Here is a 15,649-nt window from a genome sequence, read left to right as displayed (position 1 = left end):
GCGCACGTGACTTGACGTTCAGTTCAGTTCAGTTCACAGTTTTATTTTAATACGGAAATCCTTCAGCACGTGGGCCGATCTTCCAGGAAACCGTATACAGGGGAATGACAGCAAAAGGAGAAAAGAGAAAAATGACAATATTTACAACTATAACTATATAACCTCTAAATCAGTACACAGAGTTTTGATTGAAATAGTTCTTCAGGCCCAATTTAAAGATCGCGGGATCATTACTCCCTCTTATGATTGCCGGAAGCGAATTCCATAGAGTTTGAGCCCGAAAGAATGGAGAACGACGAAGTGCCTCGGTGCGTGGTCGGATGACGTTGACCCCAGAAGCACTGAGACGAGTGGCGGCACCGGTGCGCTGAATACGCCCAATTTTCGCCGCGAGAACAGAAGCTGTGGCGGAGTTGCACAAGCAGCGGTAACTCAACATTCCTAGTTGAGTAGCATGCCTTGTGCGAATTGGATTGAGACGAAATAGATCGAGAAGTGCTGCTACTCCTCCAACAGAGGCCGTAGAATCGTCATAACGCAAACCAGCCAGACAACGGAGATACCTCTTTTCTATCTGTGCTAAGCGGCTGATTACGCCAGCTGATCCGTCCGCCCAAACGGCAGCCCCGTAGTCAAGGTCCGGTTGAATGACTGAGCGAACAAACGCTAGTCGAGCTGCGTTGGATAACAGACGATGACATCGGTAAAGAACACCAATTTTTCGGCCAACCTTCCTAATGACGTTGTCCATCTGCGGTTTCCACGATAGACGACTATCAACCAAAACCCCGAGGTATCTCACGTGAGGTGAAGGCGACAGAATGACATTATTGACCGAAACCGTATAGATCGACGTGTCTTCAGTATCACGAAACTTGGGAAAAAGCAGAAAAGCCGATTTTTGACCATTGAGAGCCATCAGATTCTCAGAGTACCATGAAGTCACACTATTAATATCTTGTTGTAGTTGAGTAACCGCTCCCTCAAAAGTTTCGTTGCTGGAATAAAGACAGGCATCATCTGCGTAAAGGATTAGAGACGATTGAGAAGAGACGACCGAGGTGATGTTCCGGGTGAAGAAATTGAATAAAAGAGGACCTAATTTTGAACCTTGAGGCACTCCTCTCCTAACTGGCGACAAGTTCGAAGCAGTAGAGCCGACCGAGACAAATTGTCGACGATCCAAGAGGTAAGAAGAGAGCCATGCCAGGACCTTTCCCTTCACTCCACACGATGACAGACCTCGGAGAAGTAAACTGTGATCGACTGTGTCAAAGGCCTTCTTAACATCAAGAAAGACAGCCGCCGAGCGAAGACCTGCGTCCTTGCCAGACAAAAGATCTTGAGTCAAACAAACCATCGCATCTTGAGTTGACCGAGATTTTCGAAAGCCAAATTGGCAGTCAGGAATAAGAAGGTGCTTGTCGAAGTAGCCACATAAAGATTGAAAGACAAAATGTTCCAATATTTTTGAGACAATTGGCAGCAACGATACCGGGCGAAAATTCTTGGGATCAAGTCTTGAACCCGATTTGAAAATGGGAACAACCTTGGCACACTTCCACTCATCTGGAAATACCCCAGATTGGAGAGAAGTATTAAAAAGGCTTGCCAATGATGGTGAAATTGCAGACGCTCCCATTTTTAAAAATTTCCCATCAATTCCATCATGACCCGAGGCTTTGTTGACGTCAATTCTTCTAAGGAGGTCCGAGACCTCATCTGATGACACTAAGGGGAAGTTGAATAAAATTGAAGAATTAACGTCATCAGCTTGAGAATGCGTTTCAAGAGAATCTTCTTCTAGTAGGCCACGAGGCCGACGCTCTGAGCTCTGTGACATACCAACTACTGATGCGAATTGATCACATAATTCACCAGCAGAAGGGAGCTGATCAGACACAACTTTACGTCGTCCCGTGATGCAATTGATGGTAGACCAAAACCGAGCGGGATTGTGACTAAGAAGTGTCAATTTCTCAATGAAAAAGTTCTCCTTAGCCGCTCGTAAGCGATACTTGATAACATTTCTTTGTTTCTTGTACTTTTCATTGAAAAACCGCCTTTCCTCCAAAGGGCGCTTTCTAGAAATTGAGGCTTTTCGATAGAAATTTCTTTGTCTGATGTCAACAATGATTTGTTTAGTCATCCAAGGAAGAGAAGAGTGTTTGCGCCGGCGTGACGAGGATAAAGGAAAGTGACGATTTACCACGTCCAAGAATAATGACTTCCACGTGTCCCATTGATCATTAACATCAGTGAAGGATGATATCACAGACCAAGGGACATGATAAAGATCTTCAATAAAGTCCAAGGCAGACGAGTCACTTCGAGGCTTGCGAGAAAAACGAGGAGGACGAGACGATGAAAGATGCACCTTTCTGGCGACACAGATAAGGTTATGATCACTGATACCCGATGCATCAATAGACGCAGGTGCTGTAAAGGAACTTGGCATCGATGACAAAGCTACGTCCAGAAGAGATGACGTAGACGAAGTGACGCGAGTAGGAGAAGTAATTAAATTCTTTAGTTGGAGGAGATCAAGGCAATCTGAGACTTGCGTTGAAGTCTTCGAGGAGCTCGAGAGATCGACATTTATATCCCCCATCAGCAAAACATCTGAGAACGAAGCTGAGTAGATGTGATCTAACATTGAAGAAAGAGAGTCGATGAAGATGGAGACACTACTTGACGGAGGACGATAAATTGCTCCCACAATACTCTTCAATTTTCCAGGAAGGCGTATTTCCGCAAGAATCACTTCTAGATTTTGTAGTGAATCCGGAGCTGGAAGTGATGAAGAACAAAGTTTGCTTGAGACATATAAACAGACGCCTCCGCCATGACGTGAGCGATCATTTCTGAAAAGCTCAAATCCCTCGACACAAAGAAAATTATTAGAGATGGAGTCATCCAGCTTTGTTTCAGAGAGTGCCAGAACATCCACTGAACAACGTCGTAGAATGAGTCGAATCCAGTCCAGTTTGGCAATAAGACTGTTGATATTGAGATGTGCAAAGATGACACCAGAGTTTGAGCAGTGATAGGACCGAAGAGAAGTGATAGGCTCCCCATATTGAGTTAGATTCGAAGGGTCCAAGAGCAAAGACGTGTCATTATCCAATGCGGAAATCATGACTGAATCAGTCGATGTGGAACTCAAATTGTCATCAAGTATGATGGAGTCTAATGACGACGATTCATCCGAATGAAGATTCAAATTTGTGAATGGAAGAGCACAACGGGAACACTCCCATTCTAGAGAATCTGATTCAGAGCAGAGATAAGTGTAATCAGAAGGTGGCAGACGTTCACATTTAGAGTGATACCAACGTTGACAGAAATCACAAAGAATACTCTCTTGATCAGATCTAACCGATTTACTGCACCAACCACACGGATATTTCACAGGGCCCGGGTTAAGCTCAACATCCCCACAAAGGAAGAGAAGTAGTAGCAAAAAACCCTGGCAAATTTCACGATTGAAATACACGACAGAAGAATATAGACGAGAGTCAATCTTGAATTTGAATTGAAAACGATGACGAGCCATCATGATTTTGTAATTGAAACGATGACGAACCAATATGGCCCAATAATTAATCTTCAAAGAGAATCTGAAAACCATTACGTAATCACGCGGGTAAAATACGGGAAGAATCGACGAAGTTAGAAAATTTTTTTGAAAACTTGACGAAAATTCAGGAAAAAACGATGATTTCGGAAAACGAGAATAACGATGATCATGTTTTTCACTAATTCGAGAAATATTTACAAGTGAGAAGATTGCCAAAAACGTGAGAAGAGAGAGCAAAATTTCAAACTGACGGTTGATCATCCGGGCCACTCTCGCAGCTTCCAGGAGGGCTCCAGGGCTCTGCGGCCAGCTCCTTCACCGAAAAGGGTCTATTGTGCTCCTAATTGCATTATGCACGGCTTGCACCAGTTTCCCAACGATCACATGGCAGCATAGATATACCAGTGAAACAGCGCCCGCGCAGTAGTCCGCTGGTCCGCCTTGGCCCCTTCCTCGACGCCGTCATGATATCATCCGTCATTATCTTCAAAGTGCTCTTCTGTCATCTTGCGTATTCAGCTTGCGTCAAGCGCAAGGGCGTCGACGTCTCGACAATCGTTAGCAAATCCCAGTTCGAGTGTCTCAAAAAGGAAGGGTATAGCTTTGCTATCGTGAGGGCTCACCGCAGTACCGGTAATCCGTGAGAGGGGGGTTCAATCCACTCAGTACTGGGTGAATGGGAACGCTCTTTGCTCAGGTGAACTGGACGAGAGTGCCCGGGGCACTCTTGAAAATGCACAGGCTGCTGGAATGAGCGATGTGGACGTCTATCTGTTCCCTTGCTATTGTTGTGGAAATCCTGCAGAGCAAGTGTCCAAAACAGGTTTCATGAGCAACACTGTGATCTAATTTAATTAAAGGGTTCCGCCTTTCAGTTAATTCCTTGAAAAACTTGCATTACCGCACCCTTTGGCTAGACATCGAAGACAATAGAACTTCACCAAACATATCCGAATGGTACTGGCCGGATAGCAAAGAAGAACACCAAGAGTTTTTTAAAACTATGTTTGACACTGCAAAGGTTTTACGGATTCAGTATACGCGTGAACTGTCTTTTTATTAATACTAGCAGATTCACAAAGACACTGGTGTGTACGCATCCAAATATTATTGGGAGGAGATCATGGGCAATGACTATGAAGAGGGTAAATCAGTTCCACTCTGGTAAACTGAAGTGCACGCTGCGCCGTCAATTGATTAGTACATAATGTAGGTACCCTCGCTACAAAAACAACGATCCCTCCTTTGATGACTTCGAAAAGTTTGGAGGTTGGGAAGAGGCTACCATCAAGCAGTATCATCCCAATGTCATGGTTTGCGGTAAGCTCTTACATTCTGTCCAAATAACTTGAATAGCATTAATTAATACACACAGGAGTCAACGTCAATGAGAACACGAAACGTTAACTATGAATAACTGTGCCTGTCAGTCAGTATTTTGTCATTTGTCTCACTCACAGTTTCCGTTGTTCTGCTACCTTCAAGTTACTAGTACACGTAGAACGGTCAATCACAGCACATCCATGGTTAATCTCAGAGGATACGTTCTTGCATTTGGGCCGTAGACGTCTATCTTTGCTGCTGCTTTTCCGCTTTGCGTTTTGTAGACGACGTGGACCGACGCTGTGGCGCCAGTGATGAGAAGAAAGAGCAGTTGCACCATAGATGGTTTGCAACGAACGTTCTCGCTAGCGCACTTTACTGCAGAAACGTCACACCAACCGCAATGTCCCAAGTACCAGAAACTCTTTCTCTCAATTTTGATCCCGGAGAAGTAGTTCACCGCTGGCGACGAATGCCGTCATGCGACGAATTTGTTGGAGCAAGGTAGTAAAAAAAGCGAGAGATGCACCGCGGTTTTTCTATAAATCGCCCTCTTCGATGTGCTCAGGCGATCGAAGCACACAATCGTGTCGTGGGGAACCGCCATATACGTATTTGGCGGCGATAACGGGTGAGAAAAAGAAAGCGCAGAGAAGCGTTCCATAATAAAGGGCGTGGTCCCTCCCCCGCCTTGTGTGCGCCACAGAAAGCGAATGCTCAACGATTTACTTCGTTTCGACTGTCAAGACAATTCGTGGGGCAGGTAGGATAAAAAATCAATTTTTTAGTGAAAAACCAAATTTATTTCAATACATAAACGAAAGTCTTTTTATTGTAGGGTGGTTACCACTGGAGCTCCGCCTGCTCCTCGATATCATCACTCAGCTGTCGTCTATAAGGACAGCATGTTTGTCTTTGGAGGCTATACTGGTACTACAAGGAATTGCACGAGATATGATTGGTGGTGGAATTGAATTCCTAGGGGACATCTATTCGAATTCAAATTTGAGAAATAAAAACGATCTGTTTGAGTACAAGTTTACAACGGGGCAGTGGTACGAGTGGAAACACATCGAAGGACGGTAATTGATCTTAGAATCAATTTTTTTGGAATTGAAATTTTTTGCTAGATTTCCGCCTGCTCGATCAGCTCACGGCGCCGCTGTCTACGACAACAAGCTGTGGATTTTCGCCGGTTACGACGGAAATGCCAGGTAGGAAATTAATTATTTAATTAATGAAAGTGGGTCACCTGTCTTGAGCGTTTGATAGGCTGAATGATATGTGGGCGATTCCTCTTAATGCGGAAAATCCCAGATGGGAAGAAGTAGGGGATAAATACAGTTAAAATAGTTCACTTCCCCCTAACCTCGTATGTTTTATAAAGATCAAGCAGACTGGTGACTGTCCGCCGACTTGCTGCAACTTTCCCGTGGCTACAACGCAAGACAGCATGTTCGTCTTCTCGGGCCAAAGTGGCGCAAAGATCACAAACAAACTCTACCAGTTTCGTTTCAAACAAAGAAGGCGAAAACGACGCGAAGACAAATTGAAAAATGCCACAATCTTGAAATTCTTTTCAGGTGGACGAGAATCACTCCGACGAACCTTCCAACTGGTGGAACGGCGCCACCGCAGCGCCGTTACGGCCACTCCATGGTTGCCTTGGGCCAGCACCTGTACGTATTTGGCGGTGCAGCTGACAACAAGCTACCTCATCAACTCCACTGGTAAAAACGGCATAATTCAAATATTCCAAAGGTGCTCACACATGTAACGTTCTAGTTTTGACTTGGATAAGCTTGAGTGGTCAGTCATTCAGCCAACGGAGGATAGCGAGGTGAGTACCATGTCATGTCTAAGGTCCGAGATATTTTTCTATATAATCGTTTGCTTTTGCTGTAGTCGCCGTCCGGGCGTCTGTTTCATTCTGCTGCTGTCAAGGAAGATTCCATGTATTTGTTTGGCGGAACGGTCGGCGACAATGCGCGAAGTGGAGAAATATTTCGGTTTCAGGTAGATATGAACAGATTTTGCCTAATTCTAATAAGAGTTACTATCTTTATTGCAGCTTTCCACGTATCCCAAGTGTACTCTTCAAGACGATTTCGGACGTCTATTCAAGAACCAGCAATTTTGTGACGTCGCCTTCATCATAGGCAAAGTACGTCTGTCTGAGATAGAAGCTGAATGAACCAATTTTGGTGGCGATTGACGTAGGATCGGAAAAAGATCTCCGGTCACAGTGCCATGGTCGCCGCGCGATCTTCCGTACTGAGACAGTCCATCATTAGCGCAAAGAAAAAGGTAGACACCTCGCTGTGGAATACGCCAGCAAGTATTCTATCATTTACAGAGTGGCAAAGAGACCGAAGTAATTGAAATCTCTTTTCCCGACATGAAACCAGAAGCATTTAAAGTTGCTATGGTTTTTATGTATACGGATGCCATTCACCCTTGCTTCAATGGAGGTGGTACTTTTGTCGAAACACAGGACACACTCATAGGGAGGCAATTTAAATTATTCTAGTGCAAATTGATCAACTATCAACCGAAGATCTAAAGTTGATAATGGAAGTCTATTCCATATCAAAAACGGTACGTCGTCTCTCTTGGACGTACGTAGACTATGTTATCTAAATTCGTCCAGCTAAAACTAAAGCGGCTGGAACAGCTCTGCGTTCACTACATCGAACTAGCGATTGGTGAAAACAACGTCTTGGTTGCCCTACAGAATGCAGCCGAATTCAAACTGGATTGCATCAAGGCACGTTTTCGTCTAATACGTTCGTTCTTTTTTGTTTGAGATGAATGCTTAGGAGCACTGCCTTCGATTTATTGTAAAAGACGTCAACTATCGCAGCATTGTGATGAGTCCGGCGTTTGAGAACTTGGGGAAGAGCTTGATGGTCGAGATAGTGCGACGAAAGGAGCAACCGCTGGGCTTGTTGGCTGGATCGCCAGAGCCAATAGTCACCATAACGTCAGGCGTTGGTAAGCAGCCAAAACAGTGATGAAAACGAGTCAGATTAATTTTTTCAACTTACGAAGGAAGTTCTCTTGAGACGGACATGAGGAATTTTCTTACTGAAGGAGTGGGCGAGCCCTTTTATGACATTACGTTGCTGCTGAACGGAACTCCAGTGTACGGTCACAAGGTATGAACGGGGTTTTAATACTTCTTCTCTCCCTCGCTAGTCTGTGAATTTTTAGGCTGTATTGGCTGCAAGATGCAGGTCTTATTTTTTATAAATAGAGAACGCCTGGATAGTATTTAATTAATTGTTGTAGGTATTTTGAGGCTATGTTTCGATCATTTATGCCAGAGAAGAATGAAGTGAATGTGAGCGTAAATTAGGATGGCAAAGCCAATGGGGAGAAAGTTTTTCACGTAGATTTCTATTGGGGAAACGGTGCCGTCACCTCAAGCGTTTGAATCCCTACTTCGCTACATTTATTACGGGGATGTCAACATGCCACCAGAGGACTCACTGTTAGCTCTCTCTCTCTTTGTCGTCCACTTTCAAATAGTCTATTTAATATCTAGATATTTGTTTGCTGCTCCTCAATTTTACGGTTTTACAAACAATCAGCTGCAGGTCTACTGCAAATTGAATCTTGAAACAAACGTTTCGCCTCGAAACGTAGTTGAGGTGCAGGGACAAACTTGTGTCGAGATGGCATTGCAACTCTCTCTCTTTCTCTGTAGATTCTGGAAGCAGCTGACAAAATTGAAGCTCATGACATGAAGAGACATGCACTCAGCATAATTGTACAGCATTTTCCGCAGGTGGCAAGGACATCGAGAGTTCGCAATTTGCCAAAGGATCTGCTACTGGATGTTCTTGATGCTCTTGCCGATCATATGAGCATCTCCGCGTTAGACAGGCATGAAATAGTCTAATATGCGCTAAAAGATATCTTTCATAACTTTTATTGATTAATTGATCAGACGCTCGCTCGCGCCACTGCACTCCATTTATCCACAGAGAGAGAGACGTTTTTATTGGAGTTGCTAGGAGTTCAATTTGAATATGTTTGTTTGAAAAAATGCCGAACCCGGATATGTTCTAACGCACTTCGTCACCTCCGTCCCACGTGACGCTTTCTCATCACACACAAGAACGCAAATCGAGTAACGAGGTACGCCGCTCGTTGTTTTCGAACTCGTCGCGCGTTCTCCATCGTCTCTCGTTAGCCAGATCGATCACGTTCGATCCCACATGCCCAAACGGCACCGATGAACGCCACTCCGCCATCGTTCGCGTCCCCAGAGGAAGAAATCGCCCACTGGAAGGAAAAATTCGAAAAGACCGAACTCAGGTGAACTCCCCCGAAGGGGATACGATCCCCTAGTAATCGCGACTCTCGTCGATCAGCCTCGAAGAGGCTCGACTCGAACTAGACGAGTTTCAAGAAGGCAGTCGAGAACTCGAAGCCGAACTCGAAGCGCAACTCGAGCAAGCGGAGCGGCGCGTTCGCGAGTTGGAAGGCGCGAGAAGTCGTCTCGAAATGGAAAACGAATCGCTCAAGGCACGCATCGAGACACGAGACGAAACGTTTTTTTGCGATTGAGTCTCGCGCGCGCGTAGGAACGACTCGAAGCGGTTCAGAATGACGCTTTCGTCAACGTCAGCTCGCTTCAGGAAGAGGTCGCCACGCTGACGCTTCATCGCGATACGCTGCAGAAGTACGTTCGAGAGTTGGAGCAGACGAATGACGATCTCGAACGGGCTCAACGGTGAGTACTAGAGACGACAATAGAGAGAGAGATAGTGGTAGCTCATAGGGTCTTCTATTTTATCTGTTTGCCCTTGGTCTCTCATGGGTTCCTATAACGTACGTGAGGATATGAGGATATAATAAGAGTTTAGACGGTAGTAAAAGGAAGGCAATCCTCAATCAATTAATCTGATTGAGAATGTGTGTGGTTAAAGTCAATAAATCAGTGGCAGGCCTCTCAGTTATCGTGTCTGTTTGTCTTAGAGAGACAACGAGTTACTAGAGGCGTTTTTAATGCTTGCTAGCGTAGAGAAAGGGAAGAGTCTGAGGTAGCGCAAGTCTCTGATCTGATAAGCCTTCATGACGCCTTTGGATCCGTTTGGCTTTGTCTCTCTCCTTCAATGATTTCTTTCTTTCTCTTTCTTTCTAGTGCGACTGTTGTGTCTCTTGAGGATTTTGATCGGCAGTTGAATTCTGTATGTTCCGTTCTGGCTTCTCGTTGCCGCTTCGAGATCTCCGAAAATCTTTCTGCCTAGGCAATCGAACGAAATGCCATGCTCGAAAACGAATTGGACGAAAAGGAGAGCCTCCAAGAAATGGTCCAACGACTGAAAGACGAAGCGCGCGACCTGCGTTCCGAATTGGCCATACGAAGTGCCACGACGGCAAAGAAAACCGACGAAGTCGTCGCTGCCGCCGCTGCCGGCGGCGGCGGCGACAACGACGACGATGACGACGTGGACGGATCGGAGCCCACCGCATTACCTCCAACGCCGTACTCGACTCCCATCATGGGCCCATCCGATCCCGGAACCCCGAATCCGTCCGCATCTCACACGGAAGTGACGGTGCCGTTGACGCCGTCGTCGCGAATAGCGGCGCTGAATATAGTCGGTGATCTGTTACGAAAAGTCGGGGTGAGTCGGTTCCTCCTATGACGTGGGAGAGTGTCTGTGATGATGATATCTTGCGTAGGCTTTAGAATCGAAATTGGCATCGTCTCGGCACATCAAGAAAGTGAGGGCGGCGAACAGTGGTTTGGGGTCTCGAGGGTAATTTGTTCATTGGGAATCTCTCATTCTATATTATTTGTCTCTTTTCTCAAGGGCAAAGCGTTACAGTCGCGGGGACTCCAATGACGTTGTGCAAGCTCCCAATGGAGTTGTTAAGATCACCGTATAGACTGTAAGGCATTCTACTGTTGTGTCCACGTGCCGTTAGAAGTTCTTGTTGCACGCGAGTCTGAACTAAAACGTCCTTTACCGTAGACAAAGCAGGTGTACTCTAGTTTATTCTGACTCTACTAATTAAATACAGTATTTGCTGACAGAACGAACGTTGGGTTTCTCGAAAGAGCGTTCACGGAATGCGATGTTGAAGTCAAGATAAGGGGCAAGATCGCAACGGCAACGAGGACGCCATCGACGACATCAGACGCCTGGTCGTGGGAATCCGCGCGCTTTGTACTATTTATTGATTGTACTGCGTTCACAGACTGGACAAGACGCGTAGAAACACTCAGAAAAAGCCGAATTTTACCAACACGGTCCCCTGTGACGTTACTGCGTTCTCACAGAAGTATAACGTATCTTCCGGCATCGAATAATATCCAAGAGTGAGCGGCTAAAAGTTTTAACCCAAAATACATAGAGCACGGAATTGATGACGAAATCTATTCTCATGATTATTCCACCGACGCTAAACAGATCTTCATAAATCTATTGAGCATTCATAGTAGTCTTCGCTCGAAAAGTAGCGGAGTCGGTATTTAGCCCACGTATAAAAGGTAAAGAGGCGACAACAATTCCAACAATCAGCGTCGAAGCAATTGCTATTGCTGCCTTTCGAGTTGTGATGCTCGGCTGAAATGGGTGAGCGATAGTGATAGTCGAATAACGTCTGAAGGAGATGAGAACGGTGCCCCACATTGACCAGAAGAAAGAGAAAGCTATGCAAGCTCTGCCGTGATGAGCTTCTTTAGTGTCGCTCTCAATTGTGCCGATGGAGTAGACCGCGACACAAATGTACGAATCACGTCGGCGATGATCAAATTGGTCATAAAGTTTTCACCATTTCGTAGAGCGGGTATGCGTGCGACGAGAGCGATACCGCAAAGAATGCTCGGGGGGCCTTCCGTATTGTTGAATAGACTCGAATTCAGCGTCGAATGTCTCGTCACGTGAACGCGTCAAGTTTACGAGCTAGCATCGCCAGGACGTTCGATTGCGGCCATTCGGCGGTTATTTTATCGGCGAACGAATGCACTGGAGCTGGGAAACTCGTAGCCATTCATGACGACGAGCCGCGTTCGACGAAGGGAGCCGTGCTATCGATTGTCGATCGTATAATATCTATTGCGGCGATATTTTACGAGGCCAAAGTTCGAAGCGCGTTCGAATTTGCTGGTTAGGATAGGAGTTCGCCTTTCGTTGCTTGGAAGAACGACGCTGAGGAGACATCATGACGCACGCCAGTTCGTCGATCAATCGTTTTTACGACATATTTTTATTCAGATACAAAAAATGCATACACTCGCTATCGAACTCGATCGTTCTGTCCTATCTTCGCCCCTCGCGCCACGCTTCCACCTAAAAAAAGAGTCACGCTTCCACCTAAAAAAAAAAGAGTTAGTCACTGCCAAATAATCGTCGTACGTACCTTTTTGTTGCGTCCGTATTAGCGTTATCCAGGCTACACCGCGTGGAGGTTCGGACGCTTCGTAGCCCAGGGAAGTCTTCGCAAAGCGATGACTCCCTTCCAAAAAGTTTCGGGCGAGTTGCGACTTCATCGGCCCGCTCAATCAGTATCCGCCTGGACGAGTAGTCGGTCCCTAATACCGAGTCCCCCGGCGCGACGATACCTGACCGCATTGGTAAGCACAAGGCTAAGAACCAGGGCTTCTGAGTTGGAGAACGGCCGACCACTGCTTGTAGAGGCCGACAAGAAAGACAGTGCAATGCCGAATTGACTTCACCTGAGCCGGATCATCCTCCGTCTAATCGTGCCATCGGGTGAGAAAAGTGCCGGCAACCAGACCGTTTTTGAACACCCCCTCCAAGCCGTAACCGCTCGAGCCTAGCGCAGTTCGTGCTTGTTGGCAACAATAAGACATCAGCGATCGTTTTGCCCAGTGCGCGTACCGAGGCCGAAGCCCCCCTTCGCCCTGCCTACAGGCTCCGGCACGGTAAAAACCGTGGGCCACGCTGATCCGCCAATCCAGACTTGCCTTTTGCCTTCCCCCGAGCCGGTCCGTTCAAGGACGAGACGCAGCGAACCGCGAAACATCCACCCTCAGCCGCAACTGAAGGAAAATCGGTGTGCACTTCGCTTATGAACAGCGTAACCCCGCCCAGCGTGCTCATTGGTCCGTTGCAATCACGTGGGGCTCGCCCAGCGCTCTGGTTGGTCGGTAACATAGAGGCGCGAAACAAAAACCGGTTTGAATACCGGTTTTTGGTTATTGATTGCATAACAATCCCGTTAGGTGGTGCAAGATTTCGCACTTTCATCGAAAGAAGATGGCGGAGAAAACGTGGTTCGACTAAACAACGACGCTTTTATGTAAGTCTTTTCCTTCGTTATTTCGCCGTTCATTTTCGTCCCTTAGCGCGCTTTCGCTTCGTTCAAGATCGGCTGCAGAAAAAGCGCCGTGTGCTCGCCGCAACTCTTCGTTCAGCCTTCTTGTCTTCGCTGATGTCTTCACCGAGCTCCGTGTCCTCGGATAAGCCGCCTTTAGGTCAGAAAACGCAATCGCGCTCGTCGATTTCACTTATCGAGCCCATTCCTTAGACGAATCGCGTCAAACGGACGTTCAACGCTTACCGCTGTCTTCCTAATTGATCAATCCGCTCAGGAAAACGCCAATCGAATCGCCAGCGAAGCCAATAGAAGAATTTTCGAGCGAAAACGCAGAAAACGCTTTTGATGACGTCATCGATACAAACGAAGAGAGCCTCGAAAACGAAATGTCCTTCTCATGTGGCGGAAAGAAAGGCCTGACTCTACTAACTAAATACAGTATTTGCTGACAGAACGAACGGTTGGGTTTCTCAAAAGTAACATAGAACTAGAAAAGCTTACGGGAAAGCGTCTCAGATTTGTTCCCTTTGTTTTACACGGAATACGATGTTGAAGTAAGCGACGCCTGGAATCCGCGTGCTTTGTACTATTTATTGATTGTATATTGCGTTCACAGGGCATAAAAGCTTATCTACGCACTCAACAAGAACGACGACAACACTCGGAAAAAGTCGAATTTTACTGACACAATCTCCTGTGATGTCTCACTACATTCTCACGGCACTAGAACGTATTTTTCGGCATCGAATAATATCCAAGAGTGAGCGGCTAAACGTTTTAACCCAAAAAACGTAGAGTATGGAATTGATGACGAAATCTATTCTCATAATGATTGAACCGACACTAAACAGAGCTTCCATTTCCAGTCGTTGGTGGTAGAGCAGTCTTCCAATGATGTACGGAGCAGGAAGAATTACGTTCGTCGAGACGACAGCGATAACGTACCAAAAGGCTTTCGAGTTAGCCATCACTGGTGATTGCAATTTTTCTGTTGAGTTTCCGCCGTTGCCGGAGTCAACGACGCCTGAACGCAGCTTTCTTCGCTGAATAGTTTGTTGAACGATTTTGTGTAGGGTCATAACGAGCAGAGTTGTAACCAGTGCTAGAGGGATGGCATAAGAACTGGCAAAGAAGAAAATGTAAAAGGTGATGTATTTGCTGGTGCCATCGTAATCTATTGAGCATCTGTAGTAGTATTCGCTCGAAATGTAGCGGAGTCGGTATTTAGCCCACGTGTAAAAAGGTAAAGAGGCGACAACAATTCCAACAGTCAGCGTCGAAGCAATTGCCAATGCTGCCTTTCGAGTTGTGATGCTCGGTCGAAATGGGCGAGCGATAGTCAAATAACGACTGAAGGAGATGAGAACGGTGCCCCACATTGACCAGAAAATTTGGAAATGCCAGAGAAAGAGAAAAGCTATGCAAGCTCTGCCGTGATGAGCTTCTTCAGCGTCGCTCTCAATTGTGCCAATGGAGTAGACCGCGAGCCAGATCCCGACAAATGTGCGAATCACGTCGGCGATGATCAAATTGGTCATAAAGAGGTTTTCACCAGTGCGTAGAGCGGGTATGCGTGCGATAGCGATGAGAGCGATACCGCAAAGAATGCTCTGAATTGCTGTGGGAGCGATGACAGTCAGTTGCACGTACAGAAAAAAGTCGATTGACGCGGAGCCTTCCGTATCGTTGAATAGACTCGAATTCGGCGTCGAGTTGAAAGTGGAATTGATTGATCCATTCATATTGGTTAACCGATAACTTCGACGATCTGATCTGGCGCTTGTCAGCTAGCTCTTTCTGAAGTGGAGTGAGACAGCAACAAGGCACCGTCCTGTTTTTGTGGTACGGGCCGGGGCAGAACCTAACGACTATGAAGTAGACAACTCAACTCAATGATTACTCGGCGACAATTTCCCTGGAAATGGGTTGGGGAGTGAGGAGTCATTAGACAGATAACCTTATTAATTGTTGCGGGGGCGGCATATTTATATGAGTTAGTCTGCGTCTCAAGTTATAATCTAGCTCAATTACTCGATCATAGCCTGCGAATGTTGATAAGTTATTGCAAAAAAATTAGCACTGAGACACCAGGAGACGTCTGCATGTTTGTACCGCAGAAATGCAAGACCTCGTTGACGTCAGGGCCAGGAGCGTTCAAAGGCCCCCGCCATATCTTCCAGCGGTTTGGACACAATATTCTCGCAGCAGTTGCCACTAGCTAATCAACTGTACTAGAGTACTAGTAAAGTCTAGTTATAGATACAATTAATATCGTATCTCTAGCAGTGCGTTTGTGTTAGGGCAGCTACTGTAGACAATATAGCTTTTCACGTTGGCGCCAAAAAAATGGCGGCTTCAAAATGGCGGTTCCTGACCTCGTGCTTTTGCTTCGATGGATCGGCATTCGGATTAGAAGTCCACTTCGTACGAACTATTTCTGGGTCC

At 46.2% G+C, this 15,649-nt stretch overlaps 3 protein-coding genes and 2 long non-coding RNA genes across 9 annotated transcripts; 4 read left to right on the top strand and 1 right to left on the bottom strand.

Annotated features, from left to right (window-relative positions):
- Positions 1-27: 27 nt before the first annotated feature.
- LOC136183869 (uncharacterized) lies at positions 28-1,993 on the bottom strand. The gene is made up of 2 exons (XR_010669255.1): positions 803-1,993; positions 28-751 (listed from the first exon to the last, which is right to left on the bottom strand). It is a non-coding gene; the product is annotated as an uncharacterized lncRNA (long non-coding RNA).
- Positions 1,994-3,921: 1,928 nt separating this feature from the next.
- On the top strand, positions 3,922-5,119 carry LOC136200217 (probable GH family 25 lysozyme 5). 2 transcript variants are annotated; one of them, XM_065990569.1, is made up of 6 exons: positions 3,922-4,213; positions 4,278-4,403; positions 4,456-4,601; positions 4,650-4,744; positions 4,794-4,900; positions 4,956-5,119. In XM_065990569.1, the coding sequence occupies exons 1-6, from the start codon at positions 4,045-4,047 to the stop codon at positions 4,985-4,987; spliced, it is 675 nt and encodes a 224-aa protein (XP_065846641.1). In that variant the 5' UTR covers positions 3,922-4,044; the 3' UTR covers positions 4,988-5,119. The 2 variants fall into 2 exon arrangements, with proteins under 2 accessions (XP_065846641.1, XP_065846642.1); XM_065990570.1 differs by having other exon boundaries at positions 3,931-4,213; positions 4,653-4,744.
- A 170-nt stretch (positions 5,120-5,289) lies between these two features.
- LOC136183859 (leucine-zipper-like transcriptional regulator 1) lies at positions 5,290-8,962 on the top strand. The gene is made up of 23 exons (XM_065970664.1): positions 5,290-5,407; positions 5,472-5,534; positions 5,610-5,666; positions 5,742-5,833; positions 5,886-5,985; positions 6,034-6,117; positions 6,176-6,230; positions 6,291-6,430; positions 6,487-6,633; positions 6,689-6,743; positions 6,809-6,919; positions 6,975-7,067; positions 7,124-7,210; positions 7,260-7,374; positions 7,434-7,501; positions 7,554-7,670; positions 7,723-7,897; positions 7,955-8,061; positions 8,117-8,139; positions 8,195-8,246; positions 8,299-8,396; positions 8,451-8,556; positions 8,613-8,962. Exons 1-23 carry the CDS (start codon positions 5,307-5,309, stop codon positions 8,805-8,807), a joined length of 2,241 nt encoding a protein of 746 aa, XP_065826736.1. The 5' UTR covers positions 5,290-5,306; the 3' UTR covers positions 8,808-8,962.
- Positions 8,963-9,004: 42 nt separating this feature from the next.
- On the top strand, positions 9,005-11,362 carry LOC136200351 (nuclear distribution protein nudE-like 1). 4 transcript variants are annotated; one of them, XR_010673358.1, is made up of 10 exons: positions 9,005-9,046; positions 9,102-9,226; positions 9,283-9,436; positions 9,496-9,644; positions 10,056-10,101; positions 10,162-10,542; positions 10,601-10,677; positions 10,732-10,810; positions 10,943-11,066; positions 11,120-11,362. XR_010673358.1 is itself a non-coding variant. In XM_065990739.1 (9 exons), the coding sequence occupies exons 2-8, from the start codon at positions 9,144-9,146 to the stop codon at positions 10,805-10,807; spliced, it is 966 nt and encodes a 321-aa protein (XP_065846811.1). In that variant the 5' UTR covers positions 9,005-9,046; positions 9,102-9,143; the 3' UTR covers positions 10,808-10,810; positions 10,956-11,362. The 4 variants fall into 4 exon arrangements, 3 of the variants coding, with proteins under 3 accessions (XP_065846811.1, XP_065846810.1, XP_065846809.1); XM_065990739.1 differs by having other exon boundaries at positions 10,956-11,362; XM_065990738.1 differs by having other exon boundaries at positions 10,943-11,362.
- A 1,732-nt stretch (positions 11,363-13,094) lies between these two features.
- Positions 13,095-15,245, top strand: LOC136200204 (uncharacterized). Its single transcript, XR_010673313.1, has 4 exons — positions 13,095-13,186; positions 13,233-13,361; positions 13,415-13,758; positions 13,821-15,245. It is a non-coding gene; the product is annotated as an uncharacterized lncRNA (long non-coding RNA).
- Positions 15,246-15,649: the final 404 nt, after the last annotated feature.

Source organism: Oscarella lobularis, chromosome 2, assembly GCF_947507565.1.
Source record: "Oscarella lobularis chromosome 2, ooOscLobu1.1, whole genome shotgun sequence".
NCBI lineage: Eukaryota > Metazoa > Porifera > Homoscleromorpha > Homosclerophorida > Oscarellidae > Oscarella > Oscarella lobularis.
Note: the sequence above shows the minus strand (reverse complement) of the source record. Positions and strands in the feature narration are given on the sequence as shown.

Excerpts from the sequence above, each read along its gene's own strand:
- LOC136200217 (XM_065990569.1), top strand. The coding sequence starts at position 4,045 with ATGATATCATCCGTCATTATCTTCAAAGTGCTCTTCTGTCATCTTGCG. Across the intron at positions 4,602-4,649 it reads CTATGTTTGACACTGCAAAG|CAGATTCACAAAGACACTGG; the intron begins GTTTTACGGATT and ends TATTAATACTAG. Across the intron at positions 4,745-4,793 it reads GGTAAATCAGTTCCACTCTG|GTACCCTCGCTACAAAAACA; the intron begins GTAAACTGAAGT and ends TACATAATGTAG.
- LOC136183859 (XM_065970664.1), top strand. The coding sequence starts at position 5,307 with ATGTCCCAAGTACCAGAAACTCTTTCTCTCAATTTTGATCCCGGAGAA. Across the intron at positions 6,118-6,175 it reads GGTTACGACGGAAATGCCAG|GCTGAATGATATGTGGGCGA; the intron begins GTAGGAAATTAA and ends AGCGTTTGATAG. Across the intron at positions 7,068-7,123 it reads TCGCCTTCATCATAGGCAAA|GATCGGAAAAAGATCTCCGG; the intron begins GTACGTCTGTCT and ends CGATTGACGTAG.
- LOC136200351 (XM_065990739.1), top strand. The coding sequence starts at position 9,144 with ATGAACGCCACTCCGCCATCGTTCGCGTCCCCAGAGGAAGAAATCGCC. Across the intron at positions 10,102-10,161 it reads TTGATCGGCAGTTGAATTCT|GCAATCGAACGAAATGCCAT; the intron begins GTATGTTCCGTT and ends CTTTCTGCCTAG. Across the intron at positions 10,678-10,731 it reads AGTGGTTTGGGGTCTCGAGG|GGCAAAGCGTTACAGTCGCG; the intron begins GTAATTTGTTCA and ends TCTTTTCTCAAG.